Source organism: Lygodium microphyllum, chromosome 25, assembly GCF_053477565.2.
Source record: "Lygodium microphyllum isolate KBCC chromosome 25, Lygodium_microphyllum_v1.1.10, whole genome shotgun sequence".
Taxonomy (NCBI): domain Eukaryota; kingdom Viridiplantae; phylum Streptophyta; class Polypodiopsida; order Schizaeales; family Lygodiaceae; genus Lygodium; species Lygodium microphyllum.
In genome coordinates this window covers 7,503,782-7,523,006 of record NC_141159.1, presented here as the reverse complement: position 1 = coordinate 7,523,006, position 19,225 = coordinate 7,503,782, and the positions used below count along the sequence as shown (strand labels likewise).

The window sequence follows — 19,225 nt, the reverse complement described above, 5'->3', positions numbered from 1 at the left end:
ATAACATAAGATATATAAAGAATCTCAAAAACATTGCTAGATTATCATGTGATGGATCCATTAATCATGAGCTTAAGTATTTTGACAAAACTCAACAATAGTATAGCATAAACTGAATATAAACCATGATTGAAACATCAATGGCATCATAATATATGTTGTTGTCCTTTAAATCAGCTGAATACCACTACAGATTAATGACCATACACTAAAAATCAACATTCGATAATTAGCCCTTGTTGATGGTCATTAACTAATGCAAATGTATAGTTTCAAAGCTACATATAATAAACCATACCATATGTATACTAAACATGGTGCCTAGTACACTAAATAGTGATCTCCTGGCAAACATATTGTTAGTTGCAATACCTTGAATGTATGCTGAATATATCCGAGATCCACTACATGTAAAGCTGTCCATCATTGATGAGGAGTGGAGTGGCTATCTCCCTCATGAGCATTAGGTAATACTTTGGACCCTTGCTTTGCTAAACTTGACGAGTCTGATCTAAAATCGGCTCTAACCGGAAAGTATCAAGGTAAAGCTACAACAACTGAGGATGGTTTGCCAAGTCATCCTCCTCCATCCATTTGGCATCCATTGATGTATAGTTTTGAAACTTCATGAAGTATAGTTTGGAAACCTTACCCTTGATCTTTTGCTCTTTGTGTGCCAAAATCTACTATGGTACTTGTATCTCATCGAGCTCTTCAACCTCCAGTTGAATTTCAGTATTTACATCCTCTTGCACATCACCATGAAAAGGCCTAAGCAAGCTCACATGAAAGGCATTGGGTATTCGAGAGTGTGGAGGCTTTGGATATAATCTCTCTTTGCACTTCGTCTTTTTCAACCGTGCCTTTGCAAAACGCAACAAGTAATTGCCCTCTATAAAGTGCAAAGCATGCCTATGATGATCAACTACTCCCTTTTGCTTATCTTGTGATCTTTGAAGCGCTTACTTAACCTTGTGATAAGCTGCATTCATGTTTTCCACATAGTGATTAGCCTCAAAGATCTTATCCTTTGTGTGTAAAATAGGGGGAACTTTGTTACCACCCTCTACCACCTCAAAAGGAGCCTTACTAGTGGAACTATGCACCTTGTTGTTATATGCAAACTCAACCAACGGCAAATACTATTCCCACTGTGATTTGTGGTTTGATATATAACAGTTCAAAAGATCTAAAGCTGTGGAATTAGCCTCCTCGGATTGGCCATTAATTTGTGGATGAAAGGATGATGAGAATTTCTGTGTTGTTCCCATGTTCTTAAACAATCCTTTCTAAAACAAACTTGTCATCTGTGGGTCATGATCACTAATGATCAACTTTGGCATATCTTGGTACCTAAGCACATGCTACATAAAAAAACTAGTCATATGATTAGCCTTTATCTTTTTCAGCTTGCTGCCTATTAGAACAGCTCCTTGCCACGTGTGCTTCTTGCTCACAAATAAAGTATTTATTTGTAGCCATCAATTTCGTACATCATGCATCATTTATTCCACTCATCTACCATTTGTTTCTCTTTCTAACCCTATTTTCAAATCTGCCCTGATTTTTAGCTTGTATTTTAGGTTTGTCCTTTTTCTCAACCTTAGTCTCTTTGACATGTGGCTTAGCAACTATGCCTTGGAACCCTGCATCTTTTCCACGCAGTAATGCATTAGTTGTATAAGCATTTTCTATTAGCTAAGACATGCTAGAAATAGTGGACTTCATGGAAAAATAATGTATATCCTTTGGTAAACCATGAACACACTTCTCTATCTACTCATGGGGAGGTACTTACCAATGAGAAGTAATGGGCAACAAAGCATCCTAAAACTTATTACTATACTGATCGAAGTTCTTGCAATCCTTAGAATCCAGCTGATTTCATGTTGTCATAATGTCTACTTCAAACATACTTGTCAACTAATTTGAAACATTTACTTGAAATTGACCCAAGTGGTAGGTGCCGTTCTCTGAATGAGAAGCATAGATCACTATTGCAATGCATTTCCCTTTAAGAATGTGGCTATCTTACGTATCTTAGATGCCTCTGTGAAGTTGCCTCAAGAATAGGTTGTATCAAATGGCTGAATAAAAGTAAGTGTTTTGAGCCTATCTTGTGTACCACTGAAAGGTTCAAACTTCACAACTTTTACCACCTTCATCATAGTCCTTTGGTGATCCTATGGTGTCAAATTATAATAAATAGGTTGCTACAAAAAGGGTGCATTTATTGTATTTACATGAAAACTTGCACTACCACATGCATTTGCATGACCAACACCAAATCCTTGTGCTCCAACAGTCCCTCGGGGTGCAGTTACATGTCCAAATGGCCCTCTTTGTGCCCTAGGCATCATGCCTATGCTACCTTAGATGGGGTTATGCATTCGTCTTGCATTACTTATGTGTGTTGTGAGCCATGCATTGGTTGTGGCATACCATAGGGTTTTGTGCCATGCATTCGCGTAGGTGGTGCCTTTCCAACCATAGCATGTAAAACGACACCTCCACCAAAGTATCCTTGTTGCCCTGTGCTTACATTTGCACGAATGCCTTGTGGTCCATACTCCCATGGATTGGCACTACTAAGTTGGCCATGCATCTGCACTTGTTGTCCCATAGGTACTTGTTGGACGTAAAGGTTGGATGTAAAGGCCCTTTGTTGACTTCCCATGTATTATTTATTTGTACATGTGAATGCATCCTTGCTGGTAAGAACCCGTAAACCCTAAAGTAGAAATACATTCTTTATCTTTGTGTACCAGACACATTGTTCGTACACACAAATCGTGTTATCTGTCTCTCTCTCTTTCTACTGTTGACTTCCTGCACTTTACGCCTGCACATCCTTCACCTTTGCTCCTCCCATTTCTTTGCTTCCACCTTCAACTCTCCTTCAACTCGTATCGAGGCAGCTGGTTGCGAGCACGCATCCCTTGACAGCTGTTCGTGGACTGCAGTAGCAAACTGTTCGTGAGCAGCTCCACGCACATCGAGGCAACGATTTTCAGGTCAGGTCGTCAGTTTTTCAGGTCCGTGTGTGTGCAGAGAAGCTGGCGACTGCATTTATTGTAGTGACACCGGCAGATGACTGCATTTATTGCAATGACAAGTCATTTTTACTGCTCAGGATCAGTCGACAGCAAAAACTGCTCTGTGCATGTAGGTGACAGCCTGCAGGTGGCTGCATGACAGCAGGCAGCAGCAGTAGGTGACTGCGTGGCAGTCAAAGCAGGTCGAGCACCTGTAAAAGTTCTCGTTTGTGCAGAAATCTTGTTTCCCGAGCTATATACTGTTTGAGATACAGCACTTTCTTCAGTTTTGAATACTCTGACTGAGCACACTGATTGTATATATCTGTGTACTTGCTGGTTCAGCCTCTGTATTGGCTGGTTGTGCATAAACAGCAGTGGTTTATTGCTGATAAAGCAAGGACAACAAGTGTATTTGGTGGTTATGCTTGGGAGTTTGCAGATACTTTGGCTGATATATCTGTGACTTTAGCAAAATAGCTACAACTTCTTCTAGTTGTGACACAAAGTTTGATGGAAATCAAACGGTTTGATGGTCAGGGTTTCGATCTTTGGTAAGATTGTATGTTGGGTATTCTTTTCTTGAAAGGTTGTGAAGATGCTTTGCAATTAAAAAAGCATGCACAGATGTCTGATGAAGATTGGGCCAAAGTGAACAAGAAAGCTGTGGCCTATATTACAATGGGTGCCACTTATGATATCCTTTCAGATATCAAAGGCTTGGATACAGGTTATGCTATATGGCAGAAGTTGAAGACCACTTATCAGATTACCACACTTGTCAATCAGGTGCATTTAATGTGAAAGTTGGTGAATATGCGGCTAGATGAGTCCAAGCCGACTTCTGAGCACTTGAGTGCATTTATAGGTATTCTGTCAGTCGCAGGATGCAAATCTTGACTTTGATGATAAGCAGAGAGCTATTTTTTTGATCATGACACTGCTAGACTCATGGGAAATACTTGTGGTTTCTTTGAGCAAAAATCCTAGTCTCATATATTTGCTATGGCCAAATAGCCTCATTCACTTATAACCTTCATCCAATACAAGTGGACCTTTGGCATTTTGCATCAGCTTTAGATGAGATGCCTTTACTTGTCTCTTTCTACATTGGGACTTCTCACTCATAGGCATCATGCTCTTACTAAGAGGAACAACATCCACCCAAAGGCATGATTCACTTATAGATGGCGAAGGTCTTTCAAGAGCCTTTCTAAGAACAAAATGAGAACCACTCATAGGATGCTTATCCACACTTATAGTCCCAATGGTTCAATTGATTTTTCCTTTATAGCCATCTCTCATGGAAGTGTTATAAGCTCTACTAGGACTTCTTGGCCCTTTCCATCAAGAGGCATACTATCACTGCACATAGAATTCACATTGACTGCTTTTTGGTAATTTGAATTTAGTTTCAATTATCATTACCATACAATCCTGGATATTTCATTAGTGCAAAGTGGTCAAGACTCTATTATCATTACCATACAATCACAATTACGAGATGATGAAAATAGATATTCATAATGATTTTTTACTTTTAAAAAAATAGATATTTCATTACGGAAGCTTTGCTCTCATTGGTCTACGGCAATTTTTATACATCCTAAAATGCATTTTTGAGATCTCAAAACTCCCCTAATGTAAGCTTGTAATCCTAGTCTGAACATGAAGCATAAACTGTCTTGGTCACGACACTGAGACGAGGACCTTGTAGGTAGCTTTTGCTTGGCCATTTGGTTGATAATAATATGGGCTAGATTTCTTATGGATGACTAGAAACATAGATAGAAGGTAATTGACTACCTCATTCAAAAAGTGTGTCCCTTGATTAGTGACTATCTCTATGGCACCTCCAAATTGTGAGATGATTTGTTCCCAAAGAAACCTAGCAATAGTTGGTGCGCCATTTGAAATGGAGGGATGTAAGTTTATTACGACTCCTATGGATCGGAATCAGAAGGCTACAGTTCATTCCGATTCTCCTTTGGCGGATGCTACTCGTTACAAGCAGTTGGTTGGCTCCTTGATCTGGCTTCTCAATACTTGTATTGACTTATGTTATGCTTAGAGGTAGAGCTAATAAGAAGAATGCAAATGCAGGACAAAGAATCAGAAGTGAGAGTAGGGGGAAAGAAAAGCAACAAGATGTCTTATGTTATCTGTGTGGCCATAAAGGTCATAATAAGCCTGATTGTAGATACTTCAAGAAAAGGAACATGAAATAAAGAAAAATGTAGGAGACAATAAGAAAAAGGAGGAAAAGGTTAATGCACTTGAGGCTTCAAAGGACAAAAGAGAAGGTCAATGTGACCTCCAATGTTGTCATTGAAGAAGTGTGTGATGCAAATGGTGATGTACTTTGTGCTATCAGTGATGCTCTTGCCCTCATGTTCAGGACTTGCAAATCACTAAAGTAGATGTCATTGATGCATTATTGACAGTTGATGATGGATTGACACAGATATGGATAATAGACTCTGGTGTTTCATTCCATATAACTCCATGCTTGGAGTGTTTTGCTACTTTTCATGTAGGCAACTATGGCAAGGTTTACCTTGGTAATAATCATGCTTGCAGTATTGATGGGATTGGCACCATACATTTATCTTTGGACAATGGTCAGGAGCTTGTGCTCAAAGATGTTAGATATGTACTTGGCATCAAGAAAAGTTTGCTATTTGTGGCACATATGGATCTGTATGGTTACACCACAATGTTCGGTAGTGGTTTATGGAAACTTAATAAGGGCTCTATGCTTATTGTAAAGGGCGGCAAAAAGGGCACACTTTATTGCTTTTAGTGCAAAGCCTTACTCGAAAAATTTCTTCCTATTATTGAAATTGGTTCTCATTTAGAGCTTTGGCATAAGAGATTGGGTCTTATGAGTCAAAAGGGACTTGAAGTCCTTTCTGCTTTGAAAAGACTTGATGCTAAGGGCTCAAAGCTGGACTTTTGTAATGATTGTCGATTTGGTAAGCGAGTGAGAAATTGTTATTATTCTGGTGTCTCTTGCAAACAAAATCTTTTGAATTTGGTGCATTCTGATGTGTGTAGCATCCCTATAAAATCTATGGGAGATGCTACATATTTTATCTCATTCATTGATGATTGTTTCAGAAAGATTTGGATATATTTGTTGAAAAAGAAAAGTGATGTATTGGCTGTATTTAAGTCAATTTCATGAATTTGTGACCACTCAAACAAAGAAAAAGTTAAAATGTCTTAGAATAGATAATGGAGGTGAGTTCACATTTGCTAAATTTAAGTCCTTTTGTGACTTTCATGGTATCAAAGGGAGCTTATAGCTCCATACGACCCTTCTTCGAATGGGTTGGTAGAAAGATATAACAAGACATTGTGTGAGAGAGTGTTGCATGCTATCCATTGCTAATCTCCCTCATGAATTTTGGGGGGAGGCATTAAAAACTGCGGTACACATTTGCAACCGTTCTCCTAACAAGTCTTTAAAGAATGGCATCCTTGAGGAGGTTTGGTTTGGCAAACCAGCCTCATATGACCATCTACGCATCTTCGGTTGTGACGCATTTGTACATGTCAGGAATGAACTGAGAAGTAAGCTTGATGCTAAGTCCACCAAAGGTATCTTTATGGGTTATGGTGATGAAGGTGAAATGAGCTATAGGGTGTGGTTACCTCAGTCCAAGAAAATTGTACGCAATTGAGATGTAGTGTTTAATGAGGCAAAGTTGTTGAAAAATGCTTTGGCCTCTGATGAAGACTCTAATAGAGTCAAAATTCAGCATGTATAGCCACCTACTATGTCAGAAAAGGAACCTCATGATGCTTTACCAGAGGCTGAAATTGATGATCAGCCAATTATTTTTGAGCTAGAAGAAGTTGGACAGCAAAGAGATGCTCATGAAGGTGCTGGACAGCAAGATGTAGGTGCTGGTCCACAAGATGAAGGTGCTTAACATGGTTTGCAGCAGCCTGAAAATGCTGAAATTTATTTATTTCGTGATGTAGAGCCAGTGCTAAAGAATGTGGATCATTGGGTACACAAGTCTACTTGTTTTAGAAGGGAGCCACTAAGATTTGACCCCTCTTTGCATTATATTATGCTGACAGATGAGGGTGAGCCTCTTACTTACAGAGAGGCAAAGTCATGTAAGTTCAACAATAAGTGGGAGCTTGCAATGCAAGAAGAAATAAAATCTCTATATGCAAATAATACTTGGGATCTTGTATCTCTATCCAAAGGAAGGAAAGCTCTTCCAAATAAGTGGGTGTATAAGGTAAAAACAGTTGATGGAAAACCCAAGTACAAGGCAAGATTAGTTGCCAAGGGTTATGCACAAAAGGAATGTATTGATTTCTGGGAGGTCTTCTCCCCTGTTGTGAAGATGACCACTTTACGTGTGCTATTTGCTCTCACCGTAGTGCTTAACTTGGAGCTGTTACTAGATTGATGTGAAGATAGCTTTTCTGCATGGTGATATAGATGAAGAGATCTAGATGAAACAGCTTGAGGGCTTTGTAGTTCCTGACAAAGAGCACTTGGTATACAAATTGAAACACAACATGTATGGACTGATGCAGGCACCACAATAATGGTATAAGAAGTTTGATACTTTTATGCTCTCTCATGGGTTTAATCGCAGCCATGCATACCACTGTTTGTACATGAAGAAGGATATTGATGGCAATCCTATTATACTTGTTCTTTATGTAGATGGTATGTTGCTAGTTGGGAAGACAAAAACTAGTCTTGATCATCTCAAGGATCAGCTGAAATCAGCCTTCTATGAAGGATTTGGGAAATGAAGAGCATATCTTGGGCATGAGGATCAGTAGACATAGAAATCAGAAATTGTTGTTTTTATCACAAGAAAAGTACATTGCAAAAGTACTTGATAGGTTTAACATGGCTGAAGCTAAACCTCTTGGAGTTCCTTTGTCTCCATACATTGAACTTAGCAAAGCTAGCAACCCAAAGGATGAGATGGAAGCCAATGCAATGAATGGAGTTTCTTATCCATCAACATGTGGCTCTCTTATGTATGCTATGTTTGCTACTTGTTCGGATATTGTCGATGTGGTGGGAGTCGTTAGTTGCTATATGTTTGATCCTGGTAAAGCACATTGGGAGGTCGTCAAATGTATTTTCAATATCTTAAGGGTACATAAAGAAAGTGTATATGCTATGGGTAGGGTGCTTTGAGTTTGTAGGGATACTGTGATGTAGACATGGCAGGTGACTTGGATACTCGCAAGTCCACTAGCAGGTATGTCTTTACCATTGCTGAAGGAGCAGTTTCTCGGTGCTCTAAATTACAGAAAATTGTAGCACTGAGTACTACGGAAGCTGAATATATTTTAGCTCTACTGAAGCTTCCAAAGAAGCTATTTGGTTGAGCAGACTTGCTGAAGATTTCAGCATGTCTTTGAGTACTGTAGTATTGGGATGTGATAGCCAGAGACAATGTCTTTGAGTACTCCAATGTTGGGATGTGATAGCCAGAGTGATGTATGTTTGGCTAAGAATGCCATGTTTCATTCGTGCACCAAACATATTGATGTGCGGTATCACTTTATTGAATATTCGATAGGTTTTGGAAGATGGTCTAGTCACACTGACCAAGATCAAAACCCAAGATAACCTTGCAGACATACTCACTAAAAGTCTTGGCAAGGCTCAACGCGAGCATTGCATACGACTAGTGGGAGTTGGTTAGAGGTTTACTTTGGATCTTTAAGTGGGAGGTTGTTGGGTGTAAAGACCCTTTGTTCACTTCCCGTGTATATTTATTCGTACATGTGAATGCACCCTTGCAGGTAAAAACCTGTAAACCCTAAAGTATAAATACATTATTTATCTTTGTGTACCAAACACATTGTTGGTATACACAAATCGTGTTTACTCTCTCCCTCTCTCTACTATCAACTTTTCTTGTGCACTTCATGCTTGCACATCCTTCACGTTTGCTACTGCCATTTCTTTGCTTTTGCCTTCAACTCTCCTTAAGTACCAACTGTTTGTGCCTATCAAGCTTTTTGGGCTCTTCCAAAGAAGGCTTAGGCATCTCCTTCGGTTCTTCCAATTGTCGCGAAGCTTTAGAAGAGGTCTTCTTCTCTTTGCTTTTGCTGTCTTTCCTTGGAGCGTTTAAGAATTGAGTAAATTGGGAATCCTTTGTCAATTTAGCAAAGAGTTTTGCTGCTGTTCGCATCCGAACCTTGAAGCTATCATCGAATTCTTTAGCCTCTTGTTGGTCATCAACCTCTTGATACATAGGAGTGCCAACATTTGGGTCATTTCCCATGGTTTTAGGTTGCTGTCCATGTTGAGAACCACGTTCGACATTAATCATTGCATTTCTCCCTTTACCATGTGAATGACCAAGGAGCGATGCATCCTCTCCACTTGATCCCGTAAAACCGTGTCAAGACATGCTTGTTGTAATTCATTGCTGAGAGCAATTTCAGTAAGATTGCAATGATCCCAAGTTGCAGTCAAGTGCCATGGGCCTACCAATTCAAAGGATTTGATGGTATCTTGGCAATGGAACCATGAAACCAATCTTCCCTTAATGAATGGGTTGTAATTTCCTGATTACAACTTAATAATAACACTGAGCATTTATTGCAAAACTGAAAATACAAATGTACTTCCTAATCTTTGGACAATGGACATCTAGTTGGTACCCCTACTGGTTGACTTACAATGGGATTCTCCCAATCCCCTTTACAATCCAAACTCTACTTGTTGTCCAAAGTGACCTTATTGAGCTCTTCAACCTTGCTCTTCAACCTCGCAATCCAAATTCCCCTTGTTGTCCAAATTGGGAAATCAAATTGCCTTCACCCATTTCGAGAATGTGGAAATGCCCTAAATATGATGGTTGGCTGGTCTTGCACTTGATTTCAGCTGAACATCACCTTCAGCCTTGAATAATTCAGGTCTTGGAGTTTTCAATGTTTAGCATTACCAGTTCATAGTGACTAGTACATAAAATAGTGATTGCATGGTATAAATTCTCTCAACATACGGTACTATGAATGCAAATTTGGTACATCTAAGATCCAGACAACCCTAACCGCAAAACTCAAAACTCAAATACAGAAACTTAAACACAAATAGAAGAAGGGAGAGAAGAATACAACTATGAAGTGAATGACCACTGCAAATGAATGTAAGAGTGTACAGATACTCAAGGGCAGAGCAGAGTCAGAGAGTCTACAAGCTCCCCCTAGAGTTTGATGGAGTGGTCAATGTGCTGAGGGAGTAGACATCCTCGACACATGTGAGCTTTACCTATTTGTCCTTCATGTTGCTTGAGCATGAGGCATCTTTGCATCTCTAGGGCAGGCTTTTGTATCATTATACAGGTTTTGGTGACGCTCTTGTATCTTCAAAGAGAGGTGACAGGAAGAAAAAGTCGAAGGCCTAGTGTTATCAATGTGGTAAGAATGGACACTTGTAGAAGGATCGTAAAGAGTTAGTGGCTTTGAGAAAGAAGGAGAATAAGAAGAAGCAAGATCCTCTCGCTAGGGCAAAGGCCAAGGCGCCGAAAGGATCCACTTCTTGAGAACTAGGGAAGGGCTTGGCTACCCCTTCCTTTGTTGCTTTCTAGTACAGGTGATGCGGTCATCCCTCAAGACTCTTAAAGTGCTAGAGAGGGAGTGTGAGAGGGTGGTCATATGGGGTAGGTACGTCCCGTTTATACAAATATACATGTGCACAAGTTCTAGAGAGGACATCCTTGACGTAACGACTGATGTCTGACAGGTTCAAATCTTGCAGTTAGGATTGACATACAGGTTCATGATGGGTTGATATTTGACAAAGAGTGGGATTGGCTTCTAGTTTGAGCTTATGAGAGGTCACTTTGGTGGTTTGGCCAAAGGTGAGGAATCCATGGTCAGATATGCTCAGAGGCATTTTTGACAGGATGGTCTTGTATGCTACTAGAAGACATTGTTGATAGACATTGAGAGTTGCTTTGATTCTTCTCTATTTTTAGGAGCTAGTACAATTGATATTGATATTGGATTCTTTTCGAGGCACCTTAGTGGTGGTTGGCACACCCATTGCTTGGGTATCCATGGTTCTACTTTGGTGGTCCTTGCGTATCCATGTTTCTACTTTGGTGGTCCTTGTTGTATGTACTTTGATGGGACTTTATTATTGTATATTGTATTGTACTAGATCACCCATGATTTGAGAGAGGGTGTTAGTAGATATGTCAGTTTATGGCTGAGTCTGTGCATGTGATCTAGTGGGGCATGTCACTAGGATATTATCTTGTGTATTTAGACATTGTATTTGGCTTTTTATGAGGTCTATTTTGGCATTTTATGTTGGTCGACCAGTAGACTTGTTGCCATTTATGGCATTATTTCAGCGTATTTATTTAGGTTCGTCCTCCACACCCTATCATTCATATGTCATCCATAGGTCCTTGTTGGACAGAGGAGCCGGTGCAAATGCCTTCACAACCATTGACTCACATTGGTTCTATACTGTCTCATGTCTTGATATATGGATTCCATTTCTCAAGTCTTCCTTTGAGTTCTCTTCTTTTACAATGTTATTCTTTTCTCTTTGTCTTGTGTCTAGTAGTTTATTTCAGCATATGTATAGGATTCCATTCCTGCATCCACTTCTGACAAAGGGAGCCCTTGAAGCTTGTTTTGATAAACTTATGTGGACCGATGACGATGGAATCCCTTAAGGGGAGTTTGTACTTTATGCTAATTGTTGATGATTTTAGCAGGATGACATGGACGTACTTCTTGGAGTTGAAGTTGGAAGCATTCTCACATGATAGACACACCAATGTCTATGGACTGAGGCAGTGGCCATTGCTATTCACATCCTTATTTGGTTACCTATATTGGCCGTAGTTGGTATGACACCTTTTGAGGCTTACTTTTGTGAAAAGCCAGACGTGTCTTATTTTAGAGTGTTTAGGTGTGATATATATGTTCATATCTCAAAGAAATAGAGAGAGAACTTGGAGCCGGCTTCCAAAAGATACGTGTTTGTGGCTTGTGGGATATAGCTCAAAGTCACAAAAATACAAGCTTTATGATATTGTTTTATAGGAGGTTGACACGAGTCGAGATATTCAGTTTGTAGAGTTTCCAATTGTAGAGGGGGATACTAAGCATCTTGTTTAGGGTTATCACTATACGTAGTATGGATTGATCTGTATGATACGATCCGTATGCTACCATACTGTACGTATTCGTATAGTACAAAAAAATGGGCACTTTTTTGCCATCCTCCCCCAAGCCTACAACTTTCTCTCTTTCTTTCTCCTTTCTTCTTTTTTTCTTTTCTCTTCCTTTCCCAAGCTTCTCTTTCTCTCTCTCTCGTGCGTGCGTGCACCTTTCACATCCTCTTTTTCTCTCAAGCCTCTATAGCTCTTTCAAGCTTGCTATGCCTCTCTCTCTCTCTCTTGTCTCTTCTCTCTCTCTCAATCTTCTCTCTCGCAAGCCTACACTTCTTTTAGTTGTATGATTGATCATGTATGATGTATCCACTTCCATCTATGTATTTGTGGGTTGTAGGTAATAGTAGTGCATGTTGTATGCGGCATGAGGTTTTGGCGTGTTACCCTGAAGTATTCATGTTATATACTCTAATAGCGTTGCTATTTAAACTTTAAATATCTATTCTATCATATTTAGTCCAAAATAATCAAGTTATTTTTTTAAAATACTAATATCGTATCGTATCTTATAAAATCTTAAGGTACCATTATTATCATATTTTATTGTATCCTACAGTATTGTATCTTTCATACTTGATAACATTGAGATTCCTGTTGTTGGAGATCCGAGTGATAGTTGGACACTTAAGCAAGTGCCTTCCGAGCCTATGTCTCTTGAGGATCCACCATTAGTGGGCGGATTCACCTATTGAGTCTACACAAGTGGATGTCCCAAAGACTTCCTAAGAGGCAAGGTAACAAGGAGAGTATCGGCCTTCCCCTCATTGGGCAAGTGATAAATAGAGATTGAGGGGGATCTTGATGTTGGGAATAAAGGGCCATCGTGCCTTTTATATGTGCATGGGTGTGAACACACCCTTAGCACATTTGTACTTTCGTATATATATCTATCTAAAAAACCTAAAGAGGTACACTTGTCATTGTACCCAACAAGTTGTGCTCACTCTCCTCACTACTATGGTCACACACACACACACACACACACACACACACACTCTCTCTCTCTCTCTCTCTCTCTCTCTCGTGAGAAAGCATTGTCTCGATCCTCGCGCTCCAGGGTGCAACAAACTGGTATTAGAGCGTTGGTTACAACGTTCTTGTTCCAAGGAGTGTCAGGTCGCAAGACTAATAGAAGTCTACAAACAACACTCGACAAGTGAGGCAGAATAGGTCACGGGCAAATGATATGTCTAGCACACGTCGTGCATAAGACCAGCAAGTGGTCATGTAGAGGACCAGCGGTGCCAAGCGCGCAAGTTGAGTAGAAGACCAACGGCGCCAGCAAGTAGTCGACCAGTGGGCGCCTGCTAGCGGGCGACCAGATTTGACAGGGTAATGCCAGATGGGACCAACGTGGCGGCCAGGCAGACATATGATACAGGTCGACGTGGGCAGATAGGCGACTAGCCAAATTTTTTTTTTTCTTTTTGGGTGAGAAGTGGCTTATTTTAAGCCTTGGTTCACGGGAGGAAGCATGCTCTTTGGACCAGTGCATTTTTAAGCCTGGAAATTTGGGTGTTTTCCCAAATTTGATGCTGGTCATACATAACAGGACTAGTTGACCAGAAAATTGCAGAAATTGCACACATTGGTTCCAAAAATTTTGGGCCTTTTCTCATATCAATGAAATTTTGCTCAGCAGAGTCAAGTTTGTTGACATTGGTGTACAATTGACCAGAGAATTTTTGGGGCGTTTGTAAGATTTTGGCAAACTTTGCTAATTTTTGGTGTAGATTTGTACCAAAAATTTGGGGATTTGTCCAGATTTGATGCAACCAAGACACAACAGTGATATTTGTCTTAGAAATTGCAAGAATTTGTGACATTTTGCCTCCGACATTTGGGGCTTTTCATGTACATGCAAGAATTGGGCTAAAATTTACCCAATTTCTGGACATTGATGCACATTGGACCCCATGCAATTTGGGGCTTTTCCTGTTTGGGCGAAATTTGTGCGCCATTTGGCCATTTTATGTACATGTGGGTTTAATTCCATGTAATTTGGACATCTAGCACTTGAAAAATTTGGGGGTTTTTGCTGAAATTGCTCTATCTAGTCAAAATTGGCTTATTCTATGCATGTCCGAGACAGTGCAGATGTATGGTTGATGCTTTGAGCACAAAAATTTTGGGGCTTTTGACCATACGTGTCAAATTTTGTGCCCGTGGGTGCATGTACAACGGAAATTGCAGCTAAAATTTGGGACTTCTCATGTATTGTGATGTATTTGTCCTTGAAACAACTGTAATCAGTTGTGGAGTGCTATAGCACAAGGTTTGGTGCTTCTGAAAATTTATTTGCAGATCTGAAATTTTTACTTCTACGTGGTTATTTATTGCTGGTTGGTACTTGCTTGTACCTTGGTCACTTGTGTGCAGTTTGGGCCTGCATTTGCTGAATTTTTTGGTCACATTTGGGCTGAAAATCATGGGTGGCAGCAGTGACAACAGTAATCTCATGCACATTAAGAAGCTTGAAGGAGCATATAACTTTGCAGTTTGGCAAAAACAGTGTTACAATATGCTGTTGTAGAAGAAGTAGGCAAAGCCAATTAAGACCAAAGGAGCAAAAGCCCACAGACATGGAAGAGGAAGATTGGGATGAGTTAAATGAGCTTGCACGCTCAACCATTGAGCTATCGATCTCTGATGCCTTGCTGTTTAACATTGAAGGTTTTGATTATGCATATGCTATTTGGACTCGACTGGAAGAACTATATGCACAGAAGAGTGCTGCAAGCAAAGTTTATTGGCTGAAAAAGCTCATGGATTTGCGTATGGAAGAGGGTACATCAATGTCTACTCATTTGAGTGAGTTTAACTCCATTTGCTGGTTGCCTTGAAGTTCATGATTGATGAAGAATTTAAGGTTACATTCTTGCTTTGCACTCTACCAGAGAGTTGGGATACATTCACGACTGCTATGAGCAATTCTAATGCGATCCTTTTGTTTGTTGATATAGAGAGTGCTCTACTCATGGAAGAAACGAATCGGCAGAACAATGCATCCGGTATGTCTTCCAATGCTTTGCATACTAGGGGCAGATCGCAGTAGAAAGGCAAATCTAATAGCAAGGGACACAATAAATCACGTGGTAAAGATGTTAAAAGCCATCATTGTGGCAAGAAGGGTCACTTTAAACATGACTGCTACAAATGGAAGAAAGAAAAAGAAAAGGGCAAGAAGACAGATGATAGCAAGGAAGAGAAGAAAGAGAGTCAGCCTAAGAAGAGCAGTGTCAAAATTGAAGAAGTGAATGTAGTCACTCGTGACGATGACAGTGGGAATGACGTACTCTTTGTCTCTTCACACTTTAGTACACATGTTTTACTTGCAGATATACGGATGATGACATGCATACTTGGATTCTAGATTCAAGTACTTACTTTCATGTCACCCCTCATCGTGAATGGTTCTCTGACTACACAAGGGGTCGACATGGTGTTGTCCATCTCGAGGATAACTATGCATGTGACATTGTAGGTATTGGTAGTGTGCAGTTGCAGTTTCAGCATGGTTCTGTCTTCACACTTCCGCATGTACGGTATGTACCTTAGCTCAAGAAGAGCTTGATTAGCATAGGGCAACTAGATGACGATGGATTTCATACCACCTTTGGTGATGGGAGATGGAAGATCTGTAAGGGATCTAGAGTGATTGCCAGAGGTTGTAAAAGTGATACCTTGTATCCTCTCCATGTATCTAGTGTGAGTGATCATGTTGTTGCCGTGACTGAGCATCCAAATGTTTCTTTGTGGCATGGCCGGTTGAGACACATGAGTCAAATTGGAATGAAAGTGCTTTTGTGTTTGGGTTACTTGCCTCGTCTTCGTTATGCTGATTTTGAGCATTGTGATCATTGTGTTTATGGTAAACATGCACAGATGTCTCATAAGAAGTCTCTTTTGCTGAAATCTTCTTCTCTAGAGTTAGTATATTCCGATGTATGTCAGATGCCAGGGTTATCTTTAGGGGGAAAAAAATACTTTGTCACCTTTGTCAATGATGCTACACGAAAGGTATAGGTTTACCCTATATGTAGCAAGGATGAAGTGCTTGACAAGTTTAAAAATTCTTGGCATTGGTTGATAATCAGACTGATAAGACACTTAACTGTCTTCGCTTTGACAATGGTGGGGAATATGTGTCCAAGGCCTTTCAAGCATTTTGTGACAGTAAAGGGATAAAGAGGGAGCTCACTGTCCCTCATAATCCATCCCAAAATGGAGTTGCAGAACGTATGAATTGGACCATACAGGATAAGGTTCGTACAATGCTGTCTCATGCTGCATTACCCCATGGTTTTTGGGTAGAGGCTGTTATGACAGCCGTACACTTGATTAATTGGTCATCAAACAGGTCTTTTGGGGGGGAGGGGGGAGTTTCCCAAGAAGTGTGGTCGGGTAACAAGCCACCTTTGTATGCATACTTGAAAGTGTTTGGCTGTGAAGCATTTGTGCACATTCGTAAAGAAGAGCGCAACAAACTTGAGCCAGAGTCTTATAAATGCATTTTCCTAGGGTATGGTGATGAGGGTGAAATGGGGTATAGATTATGGGATCCCGAGAAAAGGAAAGTAGTACAGAACAATGATGTTATCTTCTGGGAAGATCGCTTGCATAAATAGCCCCAAAAGATTGAGGAGGTCTGTAGGGTTGTATTCCAGAAAAAAATACCTTTTAGACAGCAAAATGTGTCTGCTGTACAGTAGCAAATACGTGCTGTAAGTGAATCTTCAAATGCAAAAAATAATGCTGGAAATGATCAGCTAGCTATTGCCCATAATAATGAGCTATTGAATGTACAAGAATAGCCAGGACAACAAGCTGTTAATGCTGATTTGCAGGCTGAAATGCTAGGACAGCAAGCTGAAAATGGGAATTTGGAGGAACAGCTAGCAAAAAATGATCATTGGGTTAGGAGATTATTTATCCTGGTGCAAACAATGTGGCTGATTATGTCATGTTGGCAGACTGTGGTGAACGGTCTTGTTTCAAGGAAGCAATGGACAGACAGGATAGCAAGAAATGGTATAAAGCCATGTTTTGAGAGATAGAATCTCTTGAGAAAAATGGCACTTGGGACTTCGTGCAGTTGCCTAAAGGGCAAAAAACCCTTCCATGCAAATGGGTTTACAAGATGGTCACTTTTGGTTCCTTGCCAAAGTACAAAGCAATATTGGTTGCGAAGGGGTACAAGCAGGAACATAGAGTTGACTTTGATGAGATCTTCTCTCCTGTAGTCAAGATGACTACATTGAGAACCATTTTGGGTTTGGTTGCAGATATGGAGCTCATATAGATGGATGTAAAGACTGTGCTTTTACATGGTGATCTGCATGAATACATATATATGTAGCAGCCTAAAGGGTTTGTGGAAAAAGGGAAAAGAGAAGATGGTATGTAAACTCAAAAGGAGTTTGTATGGACTGAAATAAGCACCAAGAGAATGGTATCATAAGTTTGATACATTTATGCAGTCTCAAGGTTTTCATAGAAGTCAAGTGGATCACTGCTTGTATACCAAGAAGGCAACAGATGGTACCCTAATTATCCAAGATCTTTCATGTCAAAGCTTGATTATCTTGGTTTTGTATGTTGATGACATGCTGATTGCTGGTAGGGATACTCATGCCTTGGATTCATTGAAGCAAAGTCTTCATGGCAGCTTTGACATGAAGGATCTTGGTGATACAAATCATATTCTTGGCATGCGAATACTCAGAGATAGGTCAAAAGGATTACTCTATCTATCTCAGCAGGAGTATATCTCCAAGGTTTTGCAGCGTTTCAATATGAAGGGGGGGAAAACAATTGGAGTTCCATTGCCTCCGTATGTGAAACTCAGTACAGAGGACAACCCTACATCTGATGATGACAAGGTTGAAATGACTAAGATACCGTATGTTTCAGCTATTGGCAGTTTGATGTATGCTATGGTTGCTACACGTCTTGATATTGCCTTTGCAATGGGAGTAGTTAGCAAATACATGACAAATCTTGGTAAAAAGAATTGGGAAGCAGTGAAATGTATTATGAGATACCTCAAAGGCACAAAGGATTTGTGCCTCTGCTTTGGAAAGCAAAAGGCATTTGTCGTTGGCTTTACGGATGTAGATTATGCTGGTCATGCGGATTGCAGAAAATTCACTTCTAGGTATGCGTTTACCTTCACAGAAGGAGCAGTCTCTTGGATCTCCAAGCTACAAAAGTGTGTTGCATTGTCTACTACAAAGGCAAAGTATGTGGTTGCCACTGAGGTATGCAAGGAGGCTTTATGGCTTTCATGTCTGGTGGGAGAGCTTGGAATTACGGAGTTACCTGTTCTCCATTGTGATAGTCAAAGTGCTATTACGCTAGCACGGAATCCTGTCTTTCATGCAAAGACGAAGCACATATAGGTGAAGTACCACTTCATTAGAGATGAACTTGACAGCAAGAGCATTGAGCTTGTCAAAGTGTATACAGATGATAATCCTGCAGATCTTCTCACGAAGGGCCTTCCAGTAGAGCGGTTTGCTTATTGTCGACAGATGATGGGAGTTGGATAGATATATGTATTTCAGCTTTGTACATACCTAGACCTAGCTGATTCTTTTCTCCCCTTAAGGCATATTGCCTTTAGGTGGGACGTTGTTAGGAATAAAGAGCCATCATGCCTTTTATATGTTCACAGATGTGAACACACCCTTGCACATTTGTACTTTCATATGACATATATATATATATATCTATCTATCTAAAAAACCAAAAGAGGTACACTCGTCATTGTACCCAACAAGTCGTGCTCACTCTCCTCACTACTCTGCACTCTCTTTCTGTCTCTCTGCTATGAGAAAGCATTGCGTGTCTCGATCCTCGCACTCCAGGGTGCAACACTTGAGGGGTAGCATCTGCAAGGTGACCCATGGCAAGCTTGGAGAAATAAGGCACATTCAACTGAGCTTGTTTGTACTAAATACTATTTGATAACTTATGCAATACATGATA

At 40.2% G+C, this 19,225-nt stretch overlaps 1 protein-coding gene across 7 annotated transcripts in view; it reads left to right on the top strand.

The window, feature by feature from the left end:
- The first annotated feature begins 2,762 nt into the window (after positions 1 to 2,762).
- LOC148013881 (zinc ion binding protein) overlaps positions 2,763 to 19,225 on the top strand; it is a 62,702-nt gene continuing 46,239 nt past the window's right edge. Inside the window, exons 1-2 of one of the 7 annotated variants that reach the window (XM_087666393.1) lie at positions 2,763 to 3,014; positions 3,170 to 3,238. Coding sequence is in view for 1 of the 7 variants with exons in the window: in XM_087666388.1 (XP_087522514.1) it covers positions 3,852 to 3,903 (52 nt within the window). In the remaining 6 variants the exon portion in view is untranslated. Of the gene's footprint in view, positions 3,036 to 3,133; positions 3,239 to 3,279; positions 3,904 to 19,225 lie in introns of those variants that run through there. The other 6 variants (XM_087666392.1, XM_087666389.1, XM_087666391.1 and 3 more) reach the window with 6 other exon arrangements.